Source organism: Staurois parvus, unplaced genomic scaffold (assembly GCF_062004578.1).
Source record: "Staurois parvus isolate SC_StPar_1 unplaced genomic scaffold, SC_StPar_1.0 ptg000147l, whole genome shotgun sequence".
NCBI lineage: Eukaryota > Metazoa > Chordata > Amphibia > Anura > Ranidae > Staurois > Staurois parvus.
Genome location: NW_028317943.1, coordinates 160,287 through 181,723, shown reverse-complemented (window position 1 = coordinate 181,723; position 21,437 = coordinate 160,287). Strand labels below are relative to the sequence as shown.

Sequence of the window (21,437 nt, the reverse complement as noted above, 5' to 3'; positions counted from 1 at the left end):
GGTATAACAATCACTTCCAAGCACAGCTCTCTCAGAATGGTTCTCTGAGTCCCGGGCCACACAAGCGACTTCCTTGCTCCAGCCTTGCTTTATTTATACTACCTGTTGGTGGTCACCAGTGGAGCACAAACTCCGTTCCGGAACCACCTCTGCCATTGTGACCCCAAAAACTCCGAGTGGACTCCACCTAAACTTCAAAGTATGACCTCATGCGAGGTGACACATAGCGTCCATCCATCACCTTGCCATTCATACTGTCACAATATACACACACACCCTGTTCCAAATTATTATGCAAATTATATTTTTCTCATTTACCTAAATAATTGATGTAAATAACAGTCAGCATAATTGTCATGTTATCAACTATTAAGAGTACAATTCAAATTTTATTGAACAAACCTCCTAATGATAGCAGTATTTTTTTTTAAACATAACAATGCACTGTTCCAAATTATTACGCACAGTAAGTTTCAAAGCACTTTATAGGTTGTAAAGAACTGAAAATTGTCATTTGTTGTGTTTGCAGCATATTTCGTGAAATCAAAAGCTATTTCAATTAAACTTTTAACAATATTTTAACTTTTTAAACATTTTAACAGGTCACGTTACATTTTAACATAGGACCCCTTATTTGATAGCAGCTTCACAAGTCTTGCAAATTCAAGCAGAAACTGTCCAAAAACTCACAAGTGCAATGGATGCAAGATGTCAGAATAGCCTCCCAGAGCTGCTGTTTTGGATGTAAACTGCCTCCCACCCTCATAGATCTTTTGCTTGAGGATGCTCCAGAGGTTCTCAATAGGATTAAGGTCAGGGGAGGATGGAGGCCAAATCGTGACTTTCTCTCCTTTTGTCCCCATAGCAGCCATTGATGCAGAGGTATTCTTTGCAGCATGAGATGGTGCATTGTCATGCATAAAGATGATTTTATTACGGAAAGCATAGTTCTTCCTTCTGTAGCAGGGAAGAAAGTGGTCAGTCATAAACTCCACATACTTTGCAGAGGTCATCTTTACACCTTCGGGGACCCTAAAGTGGCCAACCAGCTCTGTTCCCAAAATATGACTCCACCACCGTCTTGCTGATGTCGCAGCCTTGTTGGAACAGGGTGGCCGTCCACCAACCATCCACTACTCCATCCATCTGGACCATCCAGGGTTGCACGGCACTCATCAGTGAATAGAACTGTTTGAAAATTAGTCTTCATGTATTTTTCTGCTCAATGCAGCCGTTTCTGCTTGTGAGCATTGGTTAGTGGTGGCCGAATAGGTTTATGCACAGTTGCAAGACTCTGGAGGACTCTACACCTTGATGTTTGCTTCTATGTAATGGTATTTTAGCAGCTGCTCTCTTGATCCGATGCATGGATCTGGCAGAAATCTTCCTCAATGTGCCTTTATCTGCACGAACCCGTCTGTGCTCTGAATCAGCCACAAATCTCTTAATAGTGCGATGATCACGCTTAAGTTTTCGTGAAATATCTAATGTTTTCATACCTGGTCCAAGGCATTGAACTATTTCACTCTTTTCAGTAGCAGAGAGATCCTTTTTCTTCCCCATATTGCTTGAAAATGGTGCTCTGCTTAATAATGTGGAACACTCTCATTTAGAAGTTTTTCCTTAAATTGGGCCCACCTGCCAATCTAATTATCACAGGTGTCCGAGATTGTTTTCAGTGATCAAAAGAGCCCTGACACACAATGCCATCCATGAGTTAAACTGAAAAACAAAATATTTTAATCTTTGTGACACTTAAATAGAATTTGCATAATAATTTGGAACAGGGTGTATTTGCAGACAACAATGTACCAGTAAGTAGCTGTGCCTGCACAGGGTACCCGTCCACAGTACAGTGCGGGCAGTCGGTCTGGAAGCCATTAAATAAAAATTACTATTGAAATACTTCCTACCATACTAATTATTCAATGTATATAGCTTTCTCTGGTTCACACTTTCTGACAGTTATACTCCAAGCACTTTGTGTGAAAATGAATTTACTAAAACTGTTAAGGATTTGTTCATGCAACTATATTTTTTTTTAATCTTTAAATTTTTATTACTTTTAATTTGGAGAGTACAAGAACAATCAGCAGAAAGTACCAGTACAATGCGATTTAACATGCTGTGAAATAGGTGCACAAAGTACATAGTGTGCCAATCCAAAAACAGAAATCAGGCGATGGAGAACAGGGAGGGGAAAAGGTTGGGGAAAACAAACATAACTAACTCTTAATAAATGTATGGTTTATCATGGCTAGTATAGATCAATTCCCTATTTCAGAGTTGCCACTATAGGCTTTGTCTGATCACTCAGTCAAAAAGGAAAACCTAAATATCCCTGTTTTATGATGTTGGGTAAAGCATCTTTTATTGGATTCATCACCTCATCCCGTGTAGTTCATTTAGCTACATGTACAGTACCTATTGATTATTTGTGGTTTAGCTTCCAAATAAAGTATATAATTTAGCAAGTAGTAAACATCCCTTGATAAGGCTTTATCATTGCCCAGTCTTCACGTTCAAAATATGAGGGGTAGGCTTGCCAAGTGCTATCTGCTGAATGGATGAGCCAAACTGAAGAGAGCTAATTGTTTCTCCAATATCTTTTACATCAGGACTAATGTTAACAAAAACACAAGCCTAAAAAAAAACAAAAAAAAAAAGTGGTAGCAGTAAGTACAAAATGTAAAATTGAAAATGTATTACTCATTTGCAGTGCCAAATAATATCTGAGATATTGTACCTTGGCGTGGCCACTAAGAGATGGTTGCAGGAGATGGGTGAGTTTGGAGTTTCTATAGGGAACATGCATGGAGTTTGTCTTTAATGCTGTAAAGACCTGTCAAACAGCAGATAATGCACAGTTAAAAATATATAGTCTTACATTTCCCTTACTTATTACTGACGAGATTATGTATGGAAAACATTTTATTAAAACATGTCTTAAATTTAGTGAACTAAATTTAACTAAAGGTAAACTACTGTAATTGGTCAGTTTTGTTTTACTTTTCCCTCTCTACATATTTGTAAGAAATCCGTATTTAACATATAAACATTTAAATACAAGTTGCTTCCACAATACAGTGTTTTAGAGCATGCTGGGTGTTCTAATAAGTAAGCCCAGTACTACCTCTATACTTGTTGACAGCTTCTGCATTATCCTGTCAATGTGTTGAAAGGCCTCCACACCAAAGTTACAGAGTAATGGTTGCTAGAAATCTTTTCACTCTACCAAAACTAGAATTCCAGTTTTACATTAAGAACTCTTTTATAACTTTTAGGGTTCTATCTATCTATCAATTATTTCAGTCAGTGTTCACACATTTTTTTCACATGGGATTTAAATAGAAAAATGTTTGCATTTTGAGTGAAAACATTTGGGTCGCTGTTTATCATCATGGCTTCAGCTTGAGATGCTGCTGAGATTCATAATTTGACAAGTGCATTTGGCCTGTATGTCAATGAAATGAGTTGCACACTTATGACATTACTCTTAGACTCCAAGATGTCATATGATGTCAACCCAGTGAGAAGCGGTTAAGTGGTGATACTGGGATGATGACTGCAGCTACAGGCATCATCCTAGTATCAAAATTTTCAGCTAGCAATGTTCTTTATTGTAGAAGTGATTTGAGTGGCTATACAGCCCCCTTGATCACTTCTACAGGCGGTGGAAGGGGGTGCCCCCCTTTCCTGGGCTCGCCTGTCCCATAAGAGAGCCCGAGAGTGCTCCAACGGTCAGCGCTGGCTGCAATGCACAGGGGGAAAGGAACTGACATTGTTCCTCCCTCTCTGTGAGATTTGGCTCTTTGTTTACAAGCCGTTACCGGCTTATATTAGCACCTGATCAAACCGATCTCAGTTTGCTCAGATGCTTTAGAGGGCAAAGGAGACATCTGGGGTCTAATAGACCCCAGCTCTCTCCATAAAGAGGACCTGTCATGCATATTACCAAGTTGATAAAAAAAAAAAGTTTTAAATAAAATAAAAAATGTCCCAAAGTGTCTTCCAGGACGGTTATGAGAGATACTGGCTCCTCCCCTACAGTAAACACAATAGTGACACAATTTAAAAGGCTCTCCCTCCCCCTCGTCCTCAGTATTATTGTGTTTCTGACTTCTAGGTCACATCCCTAGGTTTTTTGTTTTTCTGTTGGTGTGGGTAATTGTCATTTCCTGCCTTTCCTCTCTTGTCCTGGGAGTCCTGCCTGTGGGTAGTGTCACAGGGGATGATTCTGTACAGTCACACCAAAGGAGATCTTCATTTTTTGTGCTACCTGGATCTTGCTCCTGCCTTCTAGCTTGAGGACCAACTCCAGAAGATCCTTTTTTGGCCCTTTCATTGTACGATGAATCGGAGTGGGGGGGAGGTCTGCAGGAACTGGGTGGGGGTGAGCTGCCCTTCTGTCCTGGCTTGCCTGTGTCTGGACCATGTGGTTCCTCTCCTGGGTCCCTCCAAGATGGCGTCACTTCTGGTGGCTGGGGGGTTCCAAGATAGCGGCGCTGGCACTTCTGTTGCTGAGCGGTATACCAAGATGGTGGTGCCAGCACTTCCGGTGTGGAGCGGTGATGCACTTCTGGCCCTCTAGTCCAAGCTGAGGTGCCATTTTTTAAAATACAAGAAGGCTTTAGAGACACAGAGTGCTGGACTTGGTAGTGAGCGGCTGTGGCCTCAGAAATCCTGTGTCCTGCAGCACGGAGGCCCTCATCTTCTCAAAGGAGGAGAGGTTGCGGAGCCAAAATCGGATGCCCTCCAAGCCTAGGACGGTCACTCAGCCAGGCACCTCCTCTGATGGATTCAGAGCTGAGGTAGGGATTTCTGGCACCTGTAGTAGGGAGGTTGAGGGGGATAGGGGAGGACAAATGAGAAGGGCCAATATACTGTGGTGTACTCTCTCTTGCTTTTTTCTTCCTAGGGCTCTAGGGATTTATACTTCCAAACAGATTGAGGAGGAAATACCCCTCAGTCTGTTCAGGATATGATATATAGGGGTCTGCAGGAAAGAAAGAAAGAATAGAATTTTTCCAGTACACAAATCCCTTAAGAGATATGATCCTTAGAGTGGAAAGATCTAGTTTCTTTCCAGAGTGCATAAACCGAGGTTTCTGTTTGGCTCTGAGGAGAAAATCTTCTTTAAATGTCCTAGGCTGAATGTCCCTCTTTCACAGGTTTCCAAAGATGCTGATTGTCCTTTGAAGACGCTGGAGTTATTAAGGACCAGATGGATAGAAAAGCTGAATCCCTATTAAAAAGGCCTGGGATGCTTTGGCTTTTGCCCTTGGACAAGCTTTAGCCTCCACTTGTCTCGCCAGAAACCTAGATCTTTGGGTTGACAAGTTGGATGACGTTGTGCAGATATGCTTATGGCCCAGGTTAGGGAGGCTCTGCCCCTTATTTCTAAATTGGTAGCTTTTATAGTAGATGTGGCGGCAGAAGGTTTTAGAGCCACTGCCAGAGCCATCGCTCTTTTGAACTCTGCCTGTAGGGCCATTTGGATTAAGGCTTGGGACGGAGACTTATCTTCTCAGTCTACACTTTGTGGTTTGATGTTTGAGGGCAACCTATTATTTTTCTCAGGTCTCCATACTATTCTTTCTCATTCTTCGGAAAAGGGTGGCCAATTTCTGGTGAAAGGAAATAATTTTCGTACCAAAGGATCCTTTCGGGGTAAGCAAATGAAGGGTCGGTTTGACCCCAAGAAGTCTCAGGTGGGAAGAAAGTATTCGGCTTTTGACATGACCAAATGAAAAGGAAGGGAGGGGGAGACTTGTTTACTTCTAGAGACCCCGCTCCCAAAACCGACAAGTGAAGCCAGGCCCCAGGTGGGGGGCAGATTATTCATTTTTTAGCACATTTTGGAACAAAGGGAGGTAAGTCCATTTGTTCTTCAGATTATAAGAGAGGAATACAAATTAGAATTTGCTTCTCCTTTGCCCCGACTATTTTTGGTAACCAAACCGCCGAAGACAGAGAACGGTCAGAAGCCCTTGTGGAGATTTTCACAGTTGGCTTCTCAAGGGGCAAGCATTCCTGTTCCACTAGATTTTCAATACCAGGGTTACTATTCTCATGTTTTTCTGGTAAGAAAGCGTTTACAAGAGATTTCGAATAGAGAGTATTTTTACTGTAAGGAATCCACTTTTCCAGGGGGTCTTCATGGCCTCTCTGGATCTGCAGGATATCTACCTCCATGTTCCTATTCATCAAGATCACCAGAAATTTCTGAGATTTGCAACTCTTTCAGAGAAGGCAGTACAACACTGGCAATTTCAGGCACTACCAATTGTCATGGTTTCAGCTCCAAGAGTGTTCACAAAAGTTTTAGTGGATGTCATGGCTATCCTGCGCAAGCAGAGCATGGCTATTATTCCCTATCTGGACGATCTATTCATTTTTGCACCCACAAAAGCGAAACTGGAATCGCATCTGAATCTAGTTCTCACAGAGCTGGCTTCTTTGGGTTGGTTAATAAACCAAAAGAAGTCTAACCTGAATCCTTCTCAAACGGTTTTTAGGTTACCAGATACTCTGTTTCCCAGATTTCGATTTCCCTGGCATCCTTCAGAAAGATTATGCAGCTTCTTGGGTTAATGACGACAGCCAGTCCGAGCATCCCTTGGTCCCAGCTTCACTCAAGAAAGCTGAAAGCCTTTTTGCTAGCCTCCTGGGATCACAATCATGCTATTCTAGACAGAGTAGTAAATCTTCCACAGGACGATTCTTTTGGGTTAGATTGGTGAGTAGAACAACAAAATTTATCTGGGGGTCAGCCCTGGGCTCAGAAGAACCCAATAAGAGTAACTATGGACACCAGCTCCTGAGGTTGGGGAGCTCATTTGGGTCCTTACTACACTTAGGGAACCTGGGAGTTGGATCTAGAGGCTGCTTCCTCCAATTTCAGAGAACTATTAGCGGTAGGTTTGGCTCTAAGGGCCTTCTCAGATTCCATCCGCAATCAGGACGTGTTCGTTTTTTCAGACAATGTCACAACAGTGAGTTATTTAAATTGTCAGGGCAGCACAAGATCTCCGAAATTACTTGCCCTAGCTCTGGAAATTCTGTTTTGGGCACAGGGTTGTATGAAGTCTCTTAGAGCGGTCCATCTCAGGGGGTCAGATAATATTCTTGCCGATTTTCTCAACATGGGAACTGAATGCAGAGGTTTTTGCACAGATCATGAATCAGTGGGGTGTTCCAGAGCTGGATCTGTTTGTCTCCTCCAGGACTTCTTTTGTTTATAGAGAGAGTCTCTAAAGGGAGCCCTAGGGGCAGATGCTTTGACGCAGAGTTGGAACTTCAGTCTAGCTTATGCATTTTCTCCACTTGCAATTCTTCTGCAGGTTGTTTGGAAGATCACCCTGGAGGACTTCCTGGTGATTTTCATAGCGCCATACTGGCCCAAAAAGGAGTTGGTTTGTGATCCTTTTGTACCTGTCAGTGTCCCCTCCCTGAATTCTCCCGGACCATTCAGATTTACTTCTCGGACGACCAGTTCCCTATCCCATGCCTCCTCTCTTCCAGCTGATGGCCTGGAGGCTGACAGGTGGATCTTCAAATCTAAGGGATGTTCAGAGATGGTAATTCAAACCCTTCTGAACAGTAGAATGCTTTGCACTAGAAAGGTTTGGAGAACCATTCATTCTTGGAGATCTAGATCAGGGAAGTGGGATATATCTAATCCCATAGTGCTAATTTTTTTGCAGGCGGAGGTAGAAAGGGGGTTGACAGTCAGTACCTTGAAGGTACAGGTGGCTGCCTTGTCTGTGTTTTTGGATCAAAGATTGGCTGAAGATGCTCTTGTTGGAAGGTTTCTATTGGCTAGAGAGAGACAGATCCCTAGGGTGCTTAAGACAGTTCCTCCATGGGATCTGTCCCTATTCTTAGACGCTCTCACGAAGGCTCCATGTAAGCTCTTGCTAGACTGTTCTTTGAAGTGTATTTCCAGTAAGATGGCCTTTTTGTTAACCAGAAGAGTGGAGGACTTGCAGTCTTTTTATTACAAGGATCCTTATTTAACCATTTTGAAGGACAGGGTTGTTTTGAGACCTGATCCTATGTACCTTTCTAAGGTTTCATCAGATTTTCATTGTTCTCAAATAGTTACATTGCCTTCTTTCTGCAGCTCCCCCAGGAATGAAAAGGAGACATTATTTAGTTTTTTAGATGTCAAAAGATGTTTGTTATAACATTTGAGAGTGACCAGAGATTTCAGAAGCTCTAGGAGTGCATGCACATTCTACAAGCCTCCTGGGCAGAGAGAGCAGGTGCTTCATGGGATGGGAAGACATTTCCAGAGCAGCAGTTTGGTCGAATAACCACGCCTACCGTGTGCAACTTCTTTCCAGACAGGGCTTTGCCTTTGGAAGGACAGTTCTACAGGCTGTGGTCCCTTCCTAAGGTAGGAATATTTCTTGTTTATCCTCTCATGTAGCCATCCTAGAAGATGCTTTGGGAAAACCACAGTTACTTATCAGTAACGGTCCTTCCAGGAGTCTTCCAGGACGGCGTTCTAATTCCCACCCTACGTTTTTTCCTAATGTTGTGATGTATGGTTTTTGGTGTTTTCCCCTTATGTACACTGGTTATGGTCTTCTTTCCTAATTACTGAGGTTGAGGGGGAGGGAGGGAGGGGCTTTTACTATTGTGTTTCCTGTATGGGATGAGCTAGTATCTCATGTAGCTATCCTGGAAGACTCCCAGAAAGACCGTTACCAGTAATTAACCATGTTTTTAAGCACCCCGATCCTACGTGCTCATGTGCAAATGCATATACAAGTCCCACACGCACATGTAAACAGTGACCACAGCACAAAGGCAAGGTATTGTCATGCACATCAGAGTATGGTGGTGTTCTATGGGCATACACAGTTTTAAAATGCAACATTTTGGGTATCTACTCGATGCAATGTCCTCTTTTGCATTATTCCAAAATATTGTGTTTGTGCACTAAAATTCATTAAAGTGTATTTTTTACCAAAAAAATTGAGAAAATGCTGCACAGATATTGTGTAACATAAAACATTGCAACATCCACCATTTTATTCTCTATGGCCTCTGATTAAAAAATATATATATATGATGTTTTGGGGTTCAAAGTAATTTTCTAACAAAAAAGGCTAATTTTTACATATATGAGAGCAGCGTCCATATTTGCCTGCTATTGAAGTGGTTCACATGTGTGTCCCACCAAAACTACCATGCCCATTTGTGGTAGAGGCTAGCTTGTTAAAATACTTACTGATTTCTTTTTCAGTCCAAACTGGAAGTGTCTTAGCAAAAAACAAAATGTTGAATACCAACTTTTTGGAAAATATCTGTTTACTAAAGTTATGCACTAGAAAAAATAGATGGCCATTGCTTTAAAAATGTATATCTCCTGTATCCATTTTCTATTTTATACTTCAATAACCTGGCATAAATGCTGCTGCTATAGATTCTCTCTCTGCTGAAGTGCTAAAACAAGCGAAGCTGTTAAACACCTTCTGTCAAGGCAGCATACAACTGGGACAGCCTTTAGATTGGATGCCTATGCAATTCAACCAAGCAGATTGTCTTGAAAATACATCATCTAAATAATGCATCAGTACAAGTTGCAGTAGTTTAATTAGCTGACATAAGATCTAGTATTAATGCATAATGGAAAAGAAGGCCTAGAGTTGTATAACACACTGGAAACTGATTGTTTGGTATTGCAAATAGTATGATTTATGAAACATTTAACATTTTTTGGATTGGAATAAATTGCTTCTTACAGCGGAGCTTCCACTTTTCTCCCCCCCCCCCGCTACCTTTTGGGGGAGTACACGGTTTTGACAGGTACCCGCTCCCACTTCCGGCTCAGTTCACCGTGGCGAACTGAGCTGGAATTTAGGCCTCTCCTCGCAGCCTTTTGCCGCAGCATGCTTCATCCATGTGTAGTAGGAAACCAACAGTGAAGCCACAAGGCTTCACTGCCAGTTTCCCTTAGTCAAGATGGTGGCGTCAGCAAATTGAAGATTCGGCTTGGGGTGAGGACAGTGCTGGATCCCTGTACAGGTATATACCCTAATGATAAAAGTCAGCAGCTACATGTTTTTTTTTTTTGGGGGGGGGGGGGAGGAGGGGCCTGGGGGCCAGAATTCCACTTTAATGTTTTCATACATATTTAAATTTCCTATTCCCTGCTGGATTTCTTGTCTTATAAATAACCTGGTGAAGATGCGGGTGGCTGGATTAGTGGCTAGATGGTGCTGTTTGCCAAAAGAAATAAATTGCTTTAACATATTTTGCCTCATATCAATGATTTTGGTACAGAATCATTTTTTTAAATGCCTGTCATCGGCAAGGTACAATTTAGAAAACAAAGTAGCTGTAAATCTAAATGTGTGTGTATATAAATGTGTAAATGTATATGAATACCTGTCCCAATGCTGTGAGAGACTTATTAATTGCAGCAGCTTCCACCAAGCGCTGACCAGTAGCTTCAGTTTTTGATATGCGTTCTGATCCTGCGAGGTCGCACAGTGTAAGTGTAGAGCTGGAGACAGCCCCTGAGATGCTATCCATACCATTCAGTCTCAAGATGACCATCAAATGAGAGCGGGAGCTGGAAGGACACACATATTAAACAATATTTCCAACAGTTGTCACTGCAGATATAGCTTGTCTGTGTGCTGACCACAGGTATCTGTTAGTACATAACTTTCCAAATGCAAAACAATTAGCAACAATATACGTGGGTTCACATTGTCTAAAAATGGTCTGCCCGACAGAATGGTGGGAGGGTGGATGGAGTCCCCTGTCAAAATACCATAGTACAGCGAGGAAGATTGTTGCACCATCGCTTGTGTTTGGTATGGTGATCTGTCCATTTTTTGTTCCATTCATTCACCCGGTTCAATGACAAAAAAAGCTTGCAGTGTGTACCAGGCTTAAGGCTGCATTCACACCTGAGCAAGTCAAATGTTAGGTGGTTTTATCTGAAAGTTTTGCAAGTGTATACGAGTGTTTAACTACTTGACCCCTGGAAGGTTTTACCCCCTTCTTGACCAGGCCATTATTCAGCACTCAAGGGAGAGGTGCAGCGCTAGCTATATGAATATACTAATATATCTGATAAGCATACATATAAATCAATAAAAAGTGCTATTAAAGTGCAGAATGGTGACTAAATGATGAATTCAGTCCATAACGTGCTCAGAATCCAAGAGAGTCCTTTAAGAGCTCCAATCCCTGGATTCGTGGATGAGGTGAATAAAGGTAAAATTGCGCACTCACCAAATGCGCAATTCAAATGCGCATTCAAAGCTGATATTCCGAGGTCACCATATAGATCTGGTCAGATCTGGTCACAGAAAGCCCTCCGCCACCTGGTAGTGTACTCCACACTTAGAGGAAAAGGCCGCTCTGCAGATGTAAAGGACTCCCAACAGAGCCCAAAGAACAAAGGAGGCCAAATAGTGTGATACCAGATAGGTAAGGGGTATTTATTCCCAAAAACACACAGTAATATACAGGCAGAGGCAGGAAGGATACTGACCCATACAGTGGATATGTAATGGATAGCCGCCGGGGCCCTCGTGGCGCCGGTCGGCGTGACGTCACACTGCTTGTAGCCGCTCCCTGACGCGTTTCGTGCGAAGGCACGTAGTCATAGGGGGTTAGCTTACAGCAGTGGACGTCAGTGTAAGCCCTAAATAGGGAAAGTGGCGCATGCGCTGTAATCGCGCGCCATTTTCCCGTCAACACATGTCTCCGTATAGGGCGCCATTTTCATGTAGCCCGCCAAACAGCGCATGCGCGAGCGCTGTCAGCACGGTATAGACAGCATAACAATGATCACCAGGGAAAGGTGTGTAGCCCAGCAACCAGTGCACGGAGACAATCAGTAGCAGTCTCATGGGCAATTGAAAACACCATCCAGACCAGGTTACTAATTGGTCATCAGATGGACATCTTACCCAAAGCCTTATATATAAATATAAGTATAAATGAACAATATGCCCACAAATTAATCCGCATGTTGATCAATATGTTAATCAGCAATACGAAAAACATTTTTAAAACATTTTTAAAATGTCAAATGGTCAAGTTTAAAATGAGGTTATACCTGGTGGTCACCGCTAATGCCACACTCTTTAATAAACCCTCATTCAAAATACCAAAAAACAGAAATATATGACATAATGAGTATATAATGCAATACACATATAAAATCACACAATCAAAACAAATTAAAACCACGTATAGATATATACTTATGTAGAGGAACATATCCCTTCATATACAATTAATATATAAAAAAATGTAAAAATATATAAAAATGTGTAAAAATGATTACACTATGACCCAAACCATAAAACCGAAAGGGATGAGAGACAATAAGGAATTAACTGTTGTCAATGAAGCAATTAATGTCCATGTCTATGTTAAGTCCTTTGGGACGCATACAGTCAATTTGGTAAATCCATTTCGTTTCCATCTGAGAAACCGCTTTTTTTCTATTTGTTCCCCTCCAATGGTTTTGCACTACATCTATCCCTACAAATGTCAAGGAAGATGGGTCCCTGTTGTGATGAGTCCTATAGTGCATTGACAACGAGTGCTCTTTATAACCTTTTTTCACATTGTTAACGTGTTCCCGCAGTCGGTCCCTAAGTCGCCTGGTAGTACGACCTACGTACTGTTTCTTACACGGACATTGCAAAAGATAAACCACATATCGGCTATTGCATGATATGAAGTTGTTAATCTTGTAGTTCTTCCCAGTACTAGTAGATGTAAAATCATCAATCCTCTTTTTCCTATGTCCATTACATGTGCATATGATACAATTATTGCACGGGAAAAAGCCGACCATATTGTTAAAGAACGTAGTCTTAGTAGGGGGATTTACAATATTAGGGGCTATAGTATTTCTCAAAGGTTGTGCCCTTCTGAATATAATCTCCGGCTTGTCTGGCAAGATCCTCGCCAAAACTGGATCCGCTTTAAGAATTTTCCAATTTTGGTTAATTATTCTCGTGATAGTTTTGAACTGAGCAGAAAATGTAGTCACAAAAGGACAAATCTTGGAAGGTTTACAAGTGGGATTATTTGAAAATTACCATTATTCAGCACTGTGCTACTTAACTGGCAGGTGTCCTGTCATACAGCATGGTACGCAAATTAAGCTTATATCCTTTTTTTTTTTTTTTTCTTTTTTTTTTTTTTTTAACATAAATAGAGCTTTCTTTTGGTGGTATTTTATCAGTACAGGGTTTTTATTTTTTTGCTATATAAACCAAAAATGTCCGAAAATTAAGAGAAAAAAAATCTACTTTCTGCTTCTAAACATATAAAATTTCCTCATTTATGCCAGACTGTATTCTGCTAAATGTCTTTTGGGAAAAAAAAACAAGTGTATATGAATTGGTTTGTGTGAAAGTTATAGCATCTACAAACTTTGTATATAAATTTGAAAAATGATCAATTTTGATGCACTGACAGCCTTAACCTCAAGATCCAGATGATCCCTTTTTGGAAAATAGTCTGAGGTATTTAGTAAGAGGCATGCTGACTTTTTTTAAATTGTAATTTTTTTTTATCACAATTTTTTGGAAAATTAAGAAATAACTTTTTTTGTTTTTAACATACTGTCACCAGTGCAGTACAGCATTGTCATATGACTGGTGTGGTGATGAGCACGGGTACTGACTGTTTAAAAACATTTTTTAAAAGGTGGATTTTTTTTTTCTTTTAACTTTTTTTTTTTTTTTTTTTAACAACATACTTTTTAACATATGTTCATCATAGTGATGCTGTACTACTCTGGGACAGGGATAAGGGTTTTTTTTTTTTATGGAGGGGGTTACATTCATAACAACTGTGACTACTATTGTGTGTTGTGATTGGCCCACAGCTATCACATGGTACAGGGTGCTATGATTGGCCTTGGTACCATGTGCTAGCTGTAGGATAATCACAGCATCACTATAGGTATCACACCTGTTATGAATGTAATTCATTCATAACACCTTTGCTGACATTGAAATTATGTGAATACCTGGCAATCACATGATACCCAGCCCTTCAAAGCGACCAGGTACCAGGAGCCGCAATCCGTTGGGTCCGGGTCCACTCTGTGTCCCAGAGCTGGATGACGTATATGTTCATCATCCAGCCTGCTCATGCTGCTTGCCCGCTGTAAATTTACTATGGGCAGGTGGTAACTGGTTAAGAAGCATATTACAGCTGTCTTGGTGGTCTGGTTTTGGGTCGGTACCGCTACCCCAAGCTTTGTAAAGTAGTCTACTTTAACAAGTATGTGATTTTAATCCTCTTTGCAACACGTCAAGAGGAAGTAAGTCTACAGTCAATACTTCTAGTGGGGTAGACAAGTGCAAAGTCAGAGGTGGCAATTTGCTCTCAGTCCCCTTTGACACCAAAATCACCACAGTCTCAACAAATTTGTTCACCTGGAACAGATCCACACACGTGGCTTGTCTCTTGAAGCAGGTACACACCTTACACATGGATGGCTCAGGCTATTGACAATATGACCTGTCATGTCATCCACGTTGGGAACATTACTGTGTGGTACAGTATACAATTCCTCAGGGCACAGTGGGACCATTCCTTCAGCACTGCCACAACAGCATTGCCTCTATTAGTGGGGCAACCACTGCATCCTTTTTTCTGTGTTCCTGCCCAGTTATACCCGTCCAGGATGTGGATGAGGTTCATCCACAGCTTATTCTCATGCCTTCCTTCAGTCATGCCAGGATTTAATAGCTCCGCGGTTTCTTTATTCACAACCTTTAATCTGGCCACTTTGCTGGCCCACTGTTTCACTCACAGGAGCAGAATGTTCCATGTTTTGGATTTCTCCCTGGAGGTGGCCTTCATTGACAGCCCCAGCTTGGAGATGATGACCTTGCCTGCCTTGGCCACCCCTGAGGCAGTGTACGCTTCCTGCAAGAGGGGGCATCTCCTCCTTGCTTCACAATGGAGTATTGCTGTCTGCGCATCACAAAGGATAATGTCTGAAGCTGAGCCTTACCTTCTGTCAGTTTGTGCATGGCCAACTCCCATGGAGCTGCCTGTTTGGTTTTGGTTTCCCACCTTTGACAGCCATAGGTCCATGAAGGCCTCTGCACCTTTGTTCCTGACACACTATGGCCACTTCTAACAGTTTGTTGAATTATAACTTTCGGTTGCTGCAATCTTTTTTTTTTCTTTTCTTGTAAGATGTCTCTGATCTTTTTAGACAGCAGTACATACATGATCTGTTCTGTCAGCCACCTGTGTGTCTCTGTTGCTATATCTAGTAATTCCAGAAGGAATGTACTTTTCAACTCTCTGCTTCCCGCTGACGAAGGGAGCCCAGAGGTCCCCCAATGTTCCTGTCTTGCTATAAACTGCTTCCACATGGCTGACTTTCTAATGCAGGGATTCCTGATCTTTTGCTGGATGGTGCAGAACTTGAAGGATAAGTTCACCTTTTAACAAAAAAAAAATGCACATTTTTTTTTCAGGTAAAAATATGCTCATTTACTATTTTTTGTTTTGGGAGCCCAGAAAGCATAGCACCAGTGATCAGCAGATCACTGGTGCCATGCAGGACTCCTGCAGACCTGTCAGTGTATCCATCATATATGCAGGCAGATACACTCTGACAGGAATAATTAAATAACTAACACCGTGCTCAAGAAAGGTATGGAAATCCATTGAGAACTACAAGCCGACAGCCACAAAGGCTGTCGGAACTTGTTTTCCTATTCACAGAATACTATGAATGAGTGACATGGCCGGGCCACTTTTTTTTTTTTTTTTTTAATATGGGTGTAACATGTTACAAAAGGTGACCTTATCCTTTAAATTCCTTGCTTCCCCTCTAAGGCATTAAGGGCCAGTTCTGCCTGCTGAGTAGACAGAATCCTGGATGACCAGCTCAGGCTCCGCAATCTTTTGATCCAATCACCCAAGTCCATATCTGGCTCCGCATTTGTTTCTCTCTGGAGTGTCAAAGACAGGAGCTGCTAATATGCTGCTCTTATCACCACTGTCCTACATGACTGATACTATTCACAAATGACAAATGTAAAGTAGAGGTCTTAAACAATCATACAAATGGCAATAAGCAGCTTCTGGTCTACTAAACGAATACAGAATAAATGGACAATACCAACATGATGGTAACTGGGTATGAAGTAAGCATTGAATATTTTTTTAAAAGGCAATGCAACTATTACAATAACAGGAGCTGCCTGGGAACCGTTTCCCAATGAGGGCACTAGGTGGAAGCACAGTATAGTCTATTAGACACTCAGAAAAAACTCTATAAGACTAAACTACAAATGAACGTTTATGTTTCCCTTAGGGCAGGGTGCTCAACCCTTTGAAGAGTGAGTGACACTTAAATGATTTGGTAATCAGTCGGGGGCCGCAATGCAATTAAATGCTTCAGAAATTCAAATGTTTGTTTTATTTTGAATAACATATTAAACATTTTCCTCCTGCAGCCGCTGAATGCTGGCAGGAGGGAGAGAAGGAAAAGCCAGCTTTCAGCGGTTGCAGGAGGAACATGGAGAGGATCAGTTCCTGTATATGCTGCCCCTCCTGTCCAAAGTGAAAAAAATTATGTGATGGGTAGGCTGCATAGGCTCCCTGGAATATGGGGCATGGTTGCCATTACAAACCCTGATACTGCACCAGTAGTTGGGGGGGTTATCTACAGTTGTATCACTCCACCTGGGACAGGAGCCAGCACTACAGAGGTAACCATGGCTTATGTTGTTCCTGCTCTCTCCGCTGACGCCTGCTTCCTCTGCTGGCGGCTCAATGCACTGTGATGCTCTGGAGTGGCGGGTTGGCAAGCCCAGATCATGATCAATGGGTTGCTGATGCTGAGCATGCACTTCACTGGTATAAAGTCACGGGACACCGGTTGAGCACCACTGCCTTAGGGCAACAACTCTCTCACAAGGAAGTATTCCAGGTGACTTGTTGGAGGGTTTCCTACACCTGTTTCATGGGCAAATGACATGAAGTCTGTGGTCTGGACACTTGAGTGAATGATTGTAGATGCAGGACTATCCCCCTGTAAGCTCCTCACCCTGGAGACAGTAAAAGCAGCGACCTCTGCAGTTACTGGGTCTTCTGCTGAAGCTGTGTGCTATTGCACCACAAACTGGTTGCCCGCACACTAAACAGTCTGTCTCATTAGGTGCAGCCTCTTTAGACTGACAAAAGTGGGAATCAGGAAAGCCTATATTCCCTGGGCATGTCCTGAAGCCTGATGGCTTGTATGAACCCAGAAGCTTAGGGGAAACACTAAAAGAGCTTACATCCACTACTGAACAAGGTAAATAAAGGAGGACACCAAGCAGAATTGACTAGGTGTGGGGAGTTACAGCTTTCAGGGGACTGGCCTTCAGGTTTCTATATTTCAAGCATCCATTTCTCCTATAGGCAGAGTATAATTCTAGGTTGCATAACTACTTGCCATCCGCTTGTTGTATACAAATGGATGGCACACTTAAGAGGATGGGAGGCAGTTTTAAAATGGCCTTTTTTCCTTTGCTCATGTGTGCCCTCTAGCACGTGTGCGAGCACTACACTGTGGTGCACTGTCCATTGAACAGTGCAGATCTCACAAAGAGGGTACAGAGCAAATGAAATTAATGTATGCACCCTCGGGGAACTTAAAATGATCATCCAGCCTAACTTGCAGGTCATACAGTGATATTCAATGCATACAGTGCAGTGCTGGATTGTCATATGCATTGAACATCCAAATAATTCTAAGGAATATTAATTTGTAAATAGTGCCGCGCCCTTAAGATAAATGGATAACTTATTAATATATTTAACTATATGCAGTGTTGTTACTTGTGATAAATCAATTGCGATAAATTCTTAATCCATATAGCAATAATTAAAATGTATGTTACACTAGAAATAGGCTGACAGGAAGGTGAGCGCATAAAAGTGGCAATACTCAAGCAAGGATTTGACTATAGTTTTGTATATACAGCAATCAATATTTTAGACACTTATATAATACTCTTATTCACATCTTTTGGACATTTATTTTTTGATTTTATATATTTTTTTCTTTTTTTTTATTCTATTATTATTTTCACATTTTCTATCTTTTAATTTTTTCACATATACATATATTTAATTTTCTTTTCATGCAGTATTGCCTAATGATTTTCTCTCATACATAACATTTTGTATGTGAATAATTCACTGCAAACGTAGTCAGTGTATAATATTATTGATTAATTATTGCTATATAGATTAAGAATTTATCTCAATTGATTTATCACAAGTAACAACACTGCATATAGTTAAATATATTAAGTTATGCATTTATCTTAAGGGCGCGGCACTATTTACAACGTATTATTCCATAATATCATTATATTGCACATACCTATGAGGAATGTGATTAGGTGCCTGCGAACGTTATAAAAGCAATAACAGCAAATTACCTTTGTGGCTCACAAGTAACCCCATAACATATCCAAATAATTCTGCTTTTATACATTTCCTTCCAGTAGGCTGTGCTAAGGCATGTGAGTCTTGTTAACATAACATACCTGCAAATAGGACTGGCTTACTTTGAACTGTTCATATGTTAAGCAAAGCAGCAACCCAATAAAATCTGTATGTCAGACTAATGTAGGAAAACGTTTGCAGATGTCAGATATTTATAATTACAACCTCCAGCAGCATATGGATTCTTGTATATTTATCAGTGTGTGAATTTCTGCATACGTGCGCAAAGACACTCGCATATGCAAGCACATAACCCCCTATTTTTACAAAGTAGTGTTTTTTTTACAGTTGCCTTTAAAATTACTCCATCATGAAGTATGGGGAAAACCATTGCAAGTCTCCTGAAAATGCTAGAGGCCTCACTTTGACTTCAGCATATTTTAGTCGCAGAACAACCCCCATGAAAATGATCGTCAGGACTGCTTGCCTGTTCCTGGTAAAGATCCCAGACATAATTGAAGTCAAAGCATCAGAATGACAGCCAGAAAACCAGCATTTTCAAAAGGAGAATTCAGCTATGGCAGCCCCCGATAATCTCAGATGAAAGAGTCCTTTTATATATGGCTGTACACACGTGATACATCTGTAATCCTACATGATATGTACATTTAAATGGGTCTAAAAGCATCTAAGAAAATTATTTTGACTAGGGACACCACAGCTACAGTAAATGTGTATACATTGGGATGCTGAAGCTTACATTGCATAGCAAGCCACACTTGTTAATACATTCAGTTTATGTGAGCTCATGACCATGTGAATTACAGGCACATAGTAGATACAATCTGGTTGTGTATGTTTAATGAATTTACTGTACATACATGTATATCCCTTGGTACATCATGCCCTGCATCACAAAGAATATTAAGGCTGCTTTCACACTGCTCTGTTGCAAAGACACAGTAAAAATGCATATGTGTTTTTGCTGCATTTTTGCCTTGTTACTGGTGCAATTTGGACATGTGACTCCAAAAACACAACAGTAGGTACATTTTTTATGCCTTTTTGTGCTGTGTTTTGGATGCATTTTCCAGTCATTTCAATGGGGAGGTGCGTTTTGTTTTTTACTGCACCAAACATGTAACATACAGTTAAAAAACGTTTTAAAAACGTTGACTGATGTGAAGAGCTCCATCGGATTTAATGGTCATGCTTTGTTTTTCTGCTTGTGGCAAGGCAAAAACTGAAAAAAATCTGATCAGTGTGGCTGGGCTAGGTTCAAACCTATGCATTTTGAGTTTGATCTGTTTCTGCAGTGTGTTTTGCTGTGAGTTTTGCATTTTTTGCCACGTTTTTTATGCATTTTGTGGGTTTTTTATTTGTTGCTGGGCAGATTAAAATGCAAAACGCATCAAAAAAACATCAAAACGTACTATATACTTTTCTTCAGCGTCTCCATTGAAGTCTATAGAACCAAAAACGCAACTTTTTGCATTAAAAAAAGTCCCTGACCCTTTCCAAAAAATGCAATGGGTGAAAACGTGGAGATGTGAATCTGTCCCATAGGAAATCATGTTAAATGGACTGCTGTCCATTTAAAACACATAGGTGTGAACCTAGACTTAAACTAGTAGGTCAGCACAATAGCTAGCCATCTAGCGTTTTCAGAAAGTGTTTAGTTGCAGCCTTCATGTTTCCTTTAGGAAAAGTTTACTTTAAACAATAAGTTCACCTTTGGGAACATGTTACATACAGTATAACAGAACAGCTTTCACCTACCTATCCCAAACAAATCACTTAACAGTCCTTCCGCTGAAGTACACCAAAAATATTACAAAAATAGTGATTTATTTAAAACAAACCCATATACAGTGTCATTACACCTAAAATCAAATTAGAGTCAATTTATAGTCCAAAGACAAAATCTTGCAGGTGATTTCACAATCATTGATATCCCCGAATAAGATTGATGGTATACTCCAGAAAATCTTCATATACCTCAAAAACAAAAGATTCTCAACATAGTGTATTATCCAAGATATTATGATTTAGTGCCACACGTGTCACATGCAGACAAAATAAAGTGCCACAGTAATCGTGAAATGTCAGAACTCCAACACCTTTATAAATAAATCCACTGCACCCAATATAAGAAGTGCATAATTACCCTAACATAAATACAATCAGCATAGGATCCATAGTATCAGCACAATCAGCATAGGATCGGAAAGTATCGTGCCCCGGACGCGGTTCGTCACATCCAGACTATTTCAACAGTTGAAAAAGTCCGGATGTGACGAAACGCGTCCGGGGCACGTGACATGGTGACGTATCGACGTTTTTCCGGAAGTATCGTGGTGGCCATTTTTGGATTCCGGGACACGCCGCTGTTCTCATCCTGGAAACTTCCATCTACCACCCGGCCCTCCTTCAGAGTGGTATGATTTGACCATATTGCTACTGTTGAGGAATCATGGCGTGGTGTCCTCATGATATGGAAGCTGTTCTCATTGAATTTTAATGCATCCGAATTCAATATTTTAAAAGCAAACTCTTGTTTGTATCTATGAATGATTTATTTATGTGAAAACTGTCATGTGCAAATACAGAGACAAATACACTCACCAAGTTTTGCTTGTCACCTGAAAATAAACAACTGCTGAAATGAAAATATTTTTTCATTTTCGGTTACAAAACCTGTTACCTTTCTGTATTCATTTTGGTTGATGCCACTGTCCTGTTCTTCTCACCAAATAGAATTGTGTTTTTAATGTCCGCTTCTGTCAAGACTTCAATTTCTGTCAGTCCTGGGACAGTAACTGCTTTCCCCTGTGATCTGATCTCCAGTTGTTTGTTGCCATTTTGTGAGAGGAGATCACATATGTTTTCATTGTAGATCTCAAGCATCGAAATCTAGTATGAGAGGAGCATACATTAACATGACCCTAGCACAGATGTACAACACTTTA

At 40.9% G+C, this 21,437-nt stretch overlaps 1 protein-coding gene across 1 annotated transcript in view; it reads right to left on the bottom strand.

Annotated features, from left to right (window-relative positions):
- Positions 1 to 1,868: 1,868 nt before the first annotated feature.
- The window catches only part of LOC149464701 (uncharacterized), a 106,568-nt gene continuing 86,999 nt past the window's right edge, over positions 1,869 to 21,437 (bottom strand). The window contains exons 10-13 of the mRNA XM_089674195.1: positions 21,173 to 21,381; positions 10,402 to 10,588; positions 2,747 to 2,842; positions 1,869 to 2,643 (exon numbers count right to left, since the gene is read on the bottom strand). Coding sequence (XP_089530321.1) covers positions 2,503 to 2,643; positions 2,747 to 2,842; positions 10,402 to 10,588; positions 21,173 to 21,381 — 633 coding nt within the window. The 3' untranslated portion in view covers positions 1,869 to 2,502. The remainder of the gene's footprint in view (positions 2,644 to 2,746; positions 2,843 to 10,401; positions 10,589 to 21,172; positions 21,382 to 21,437) is intronic.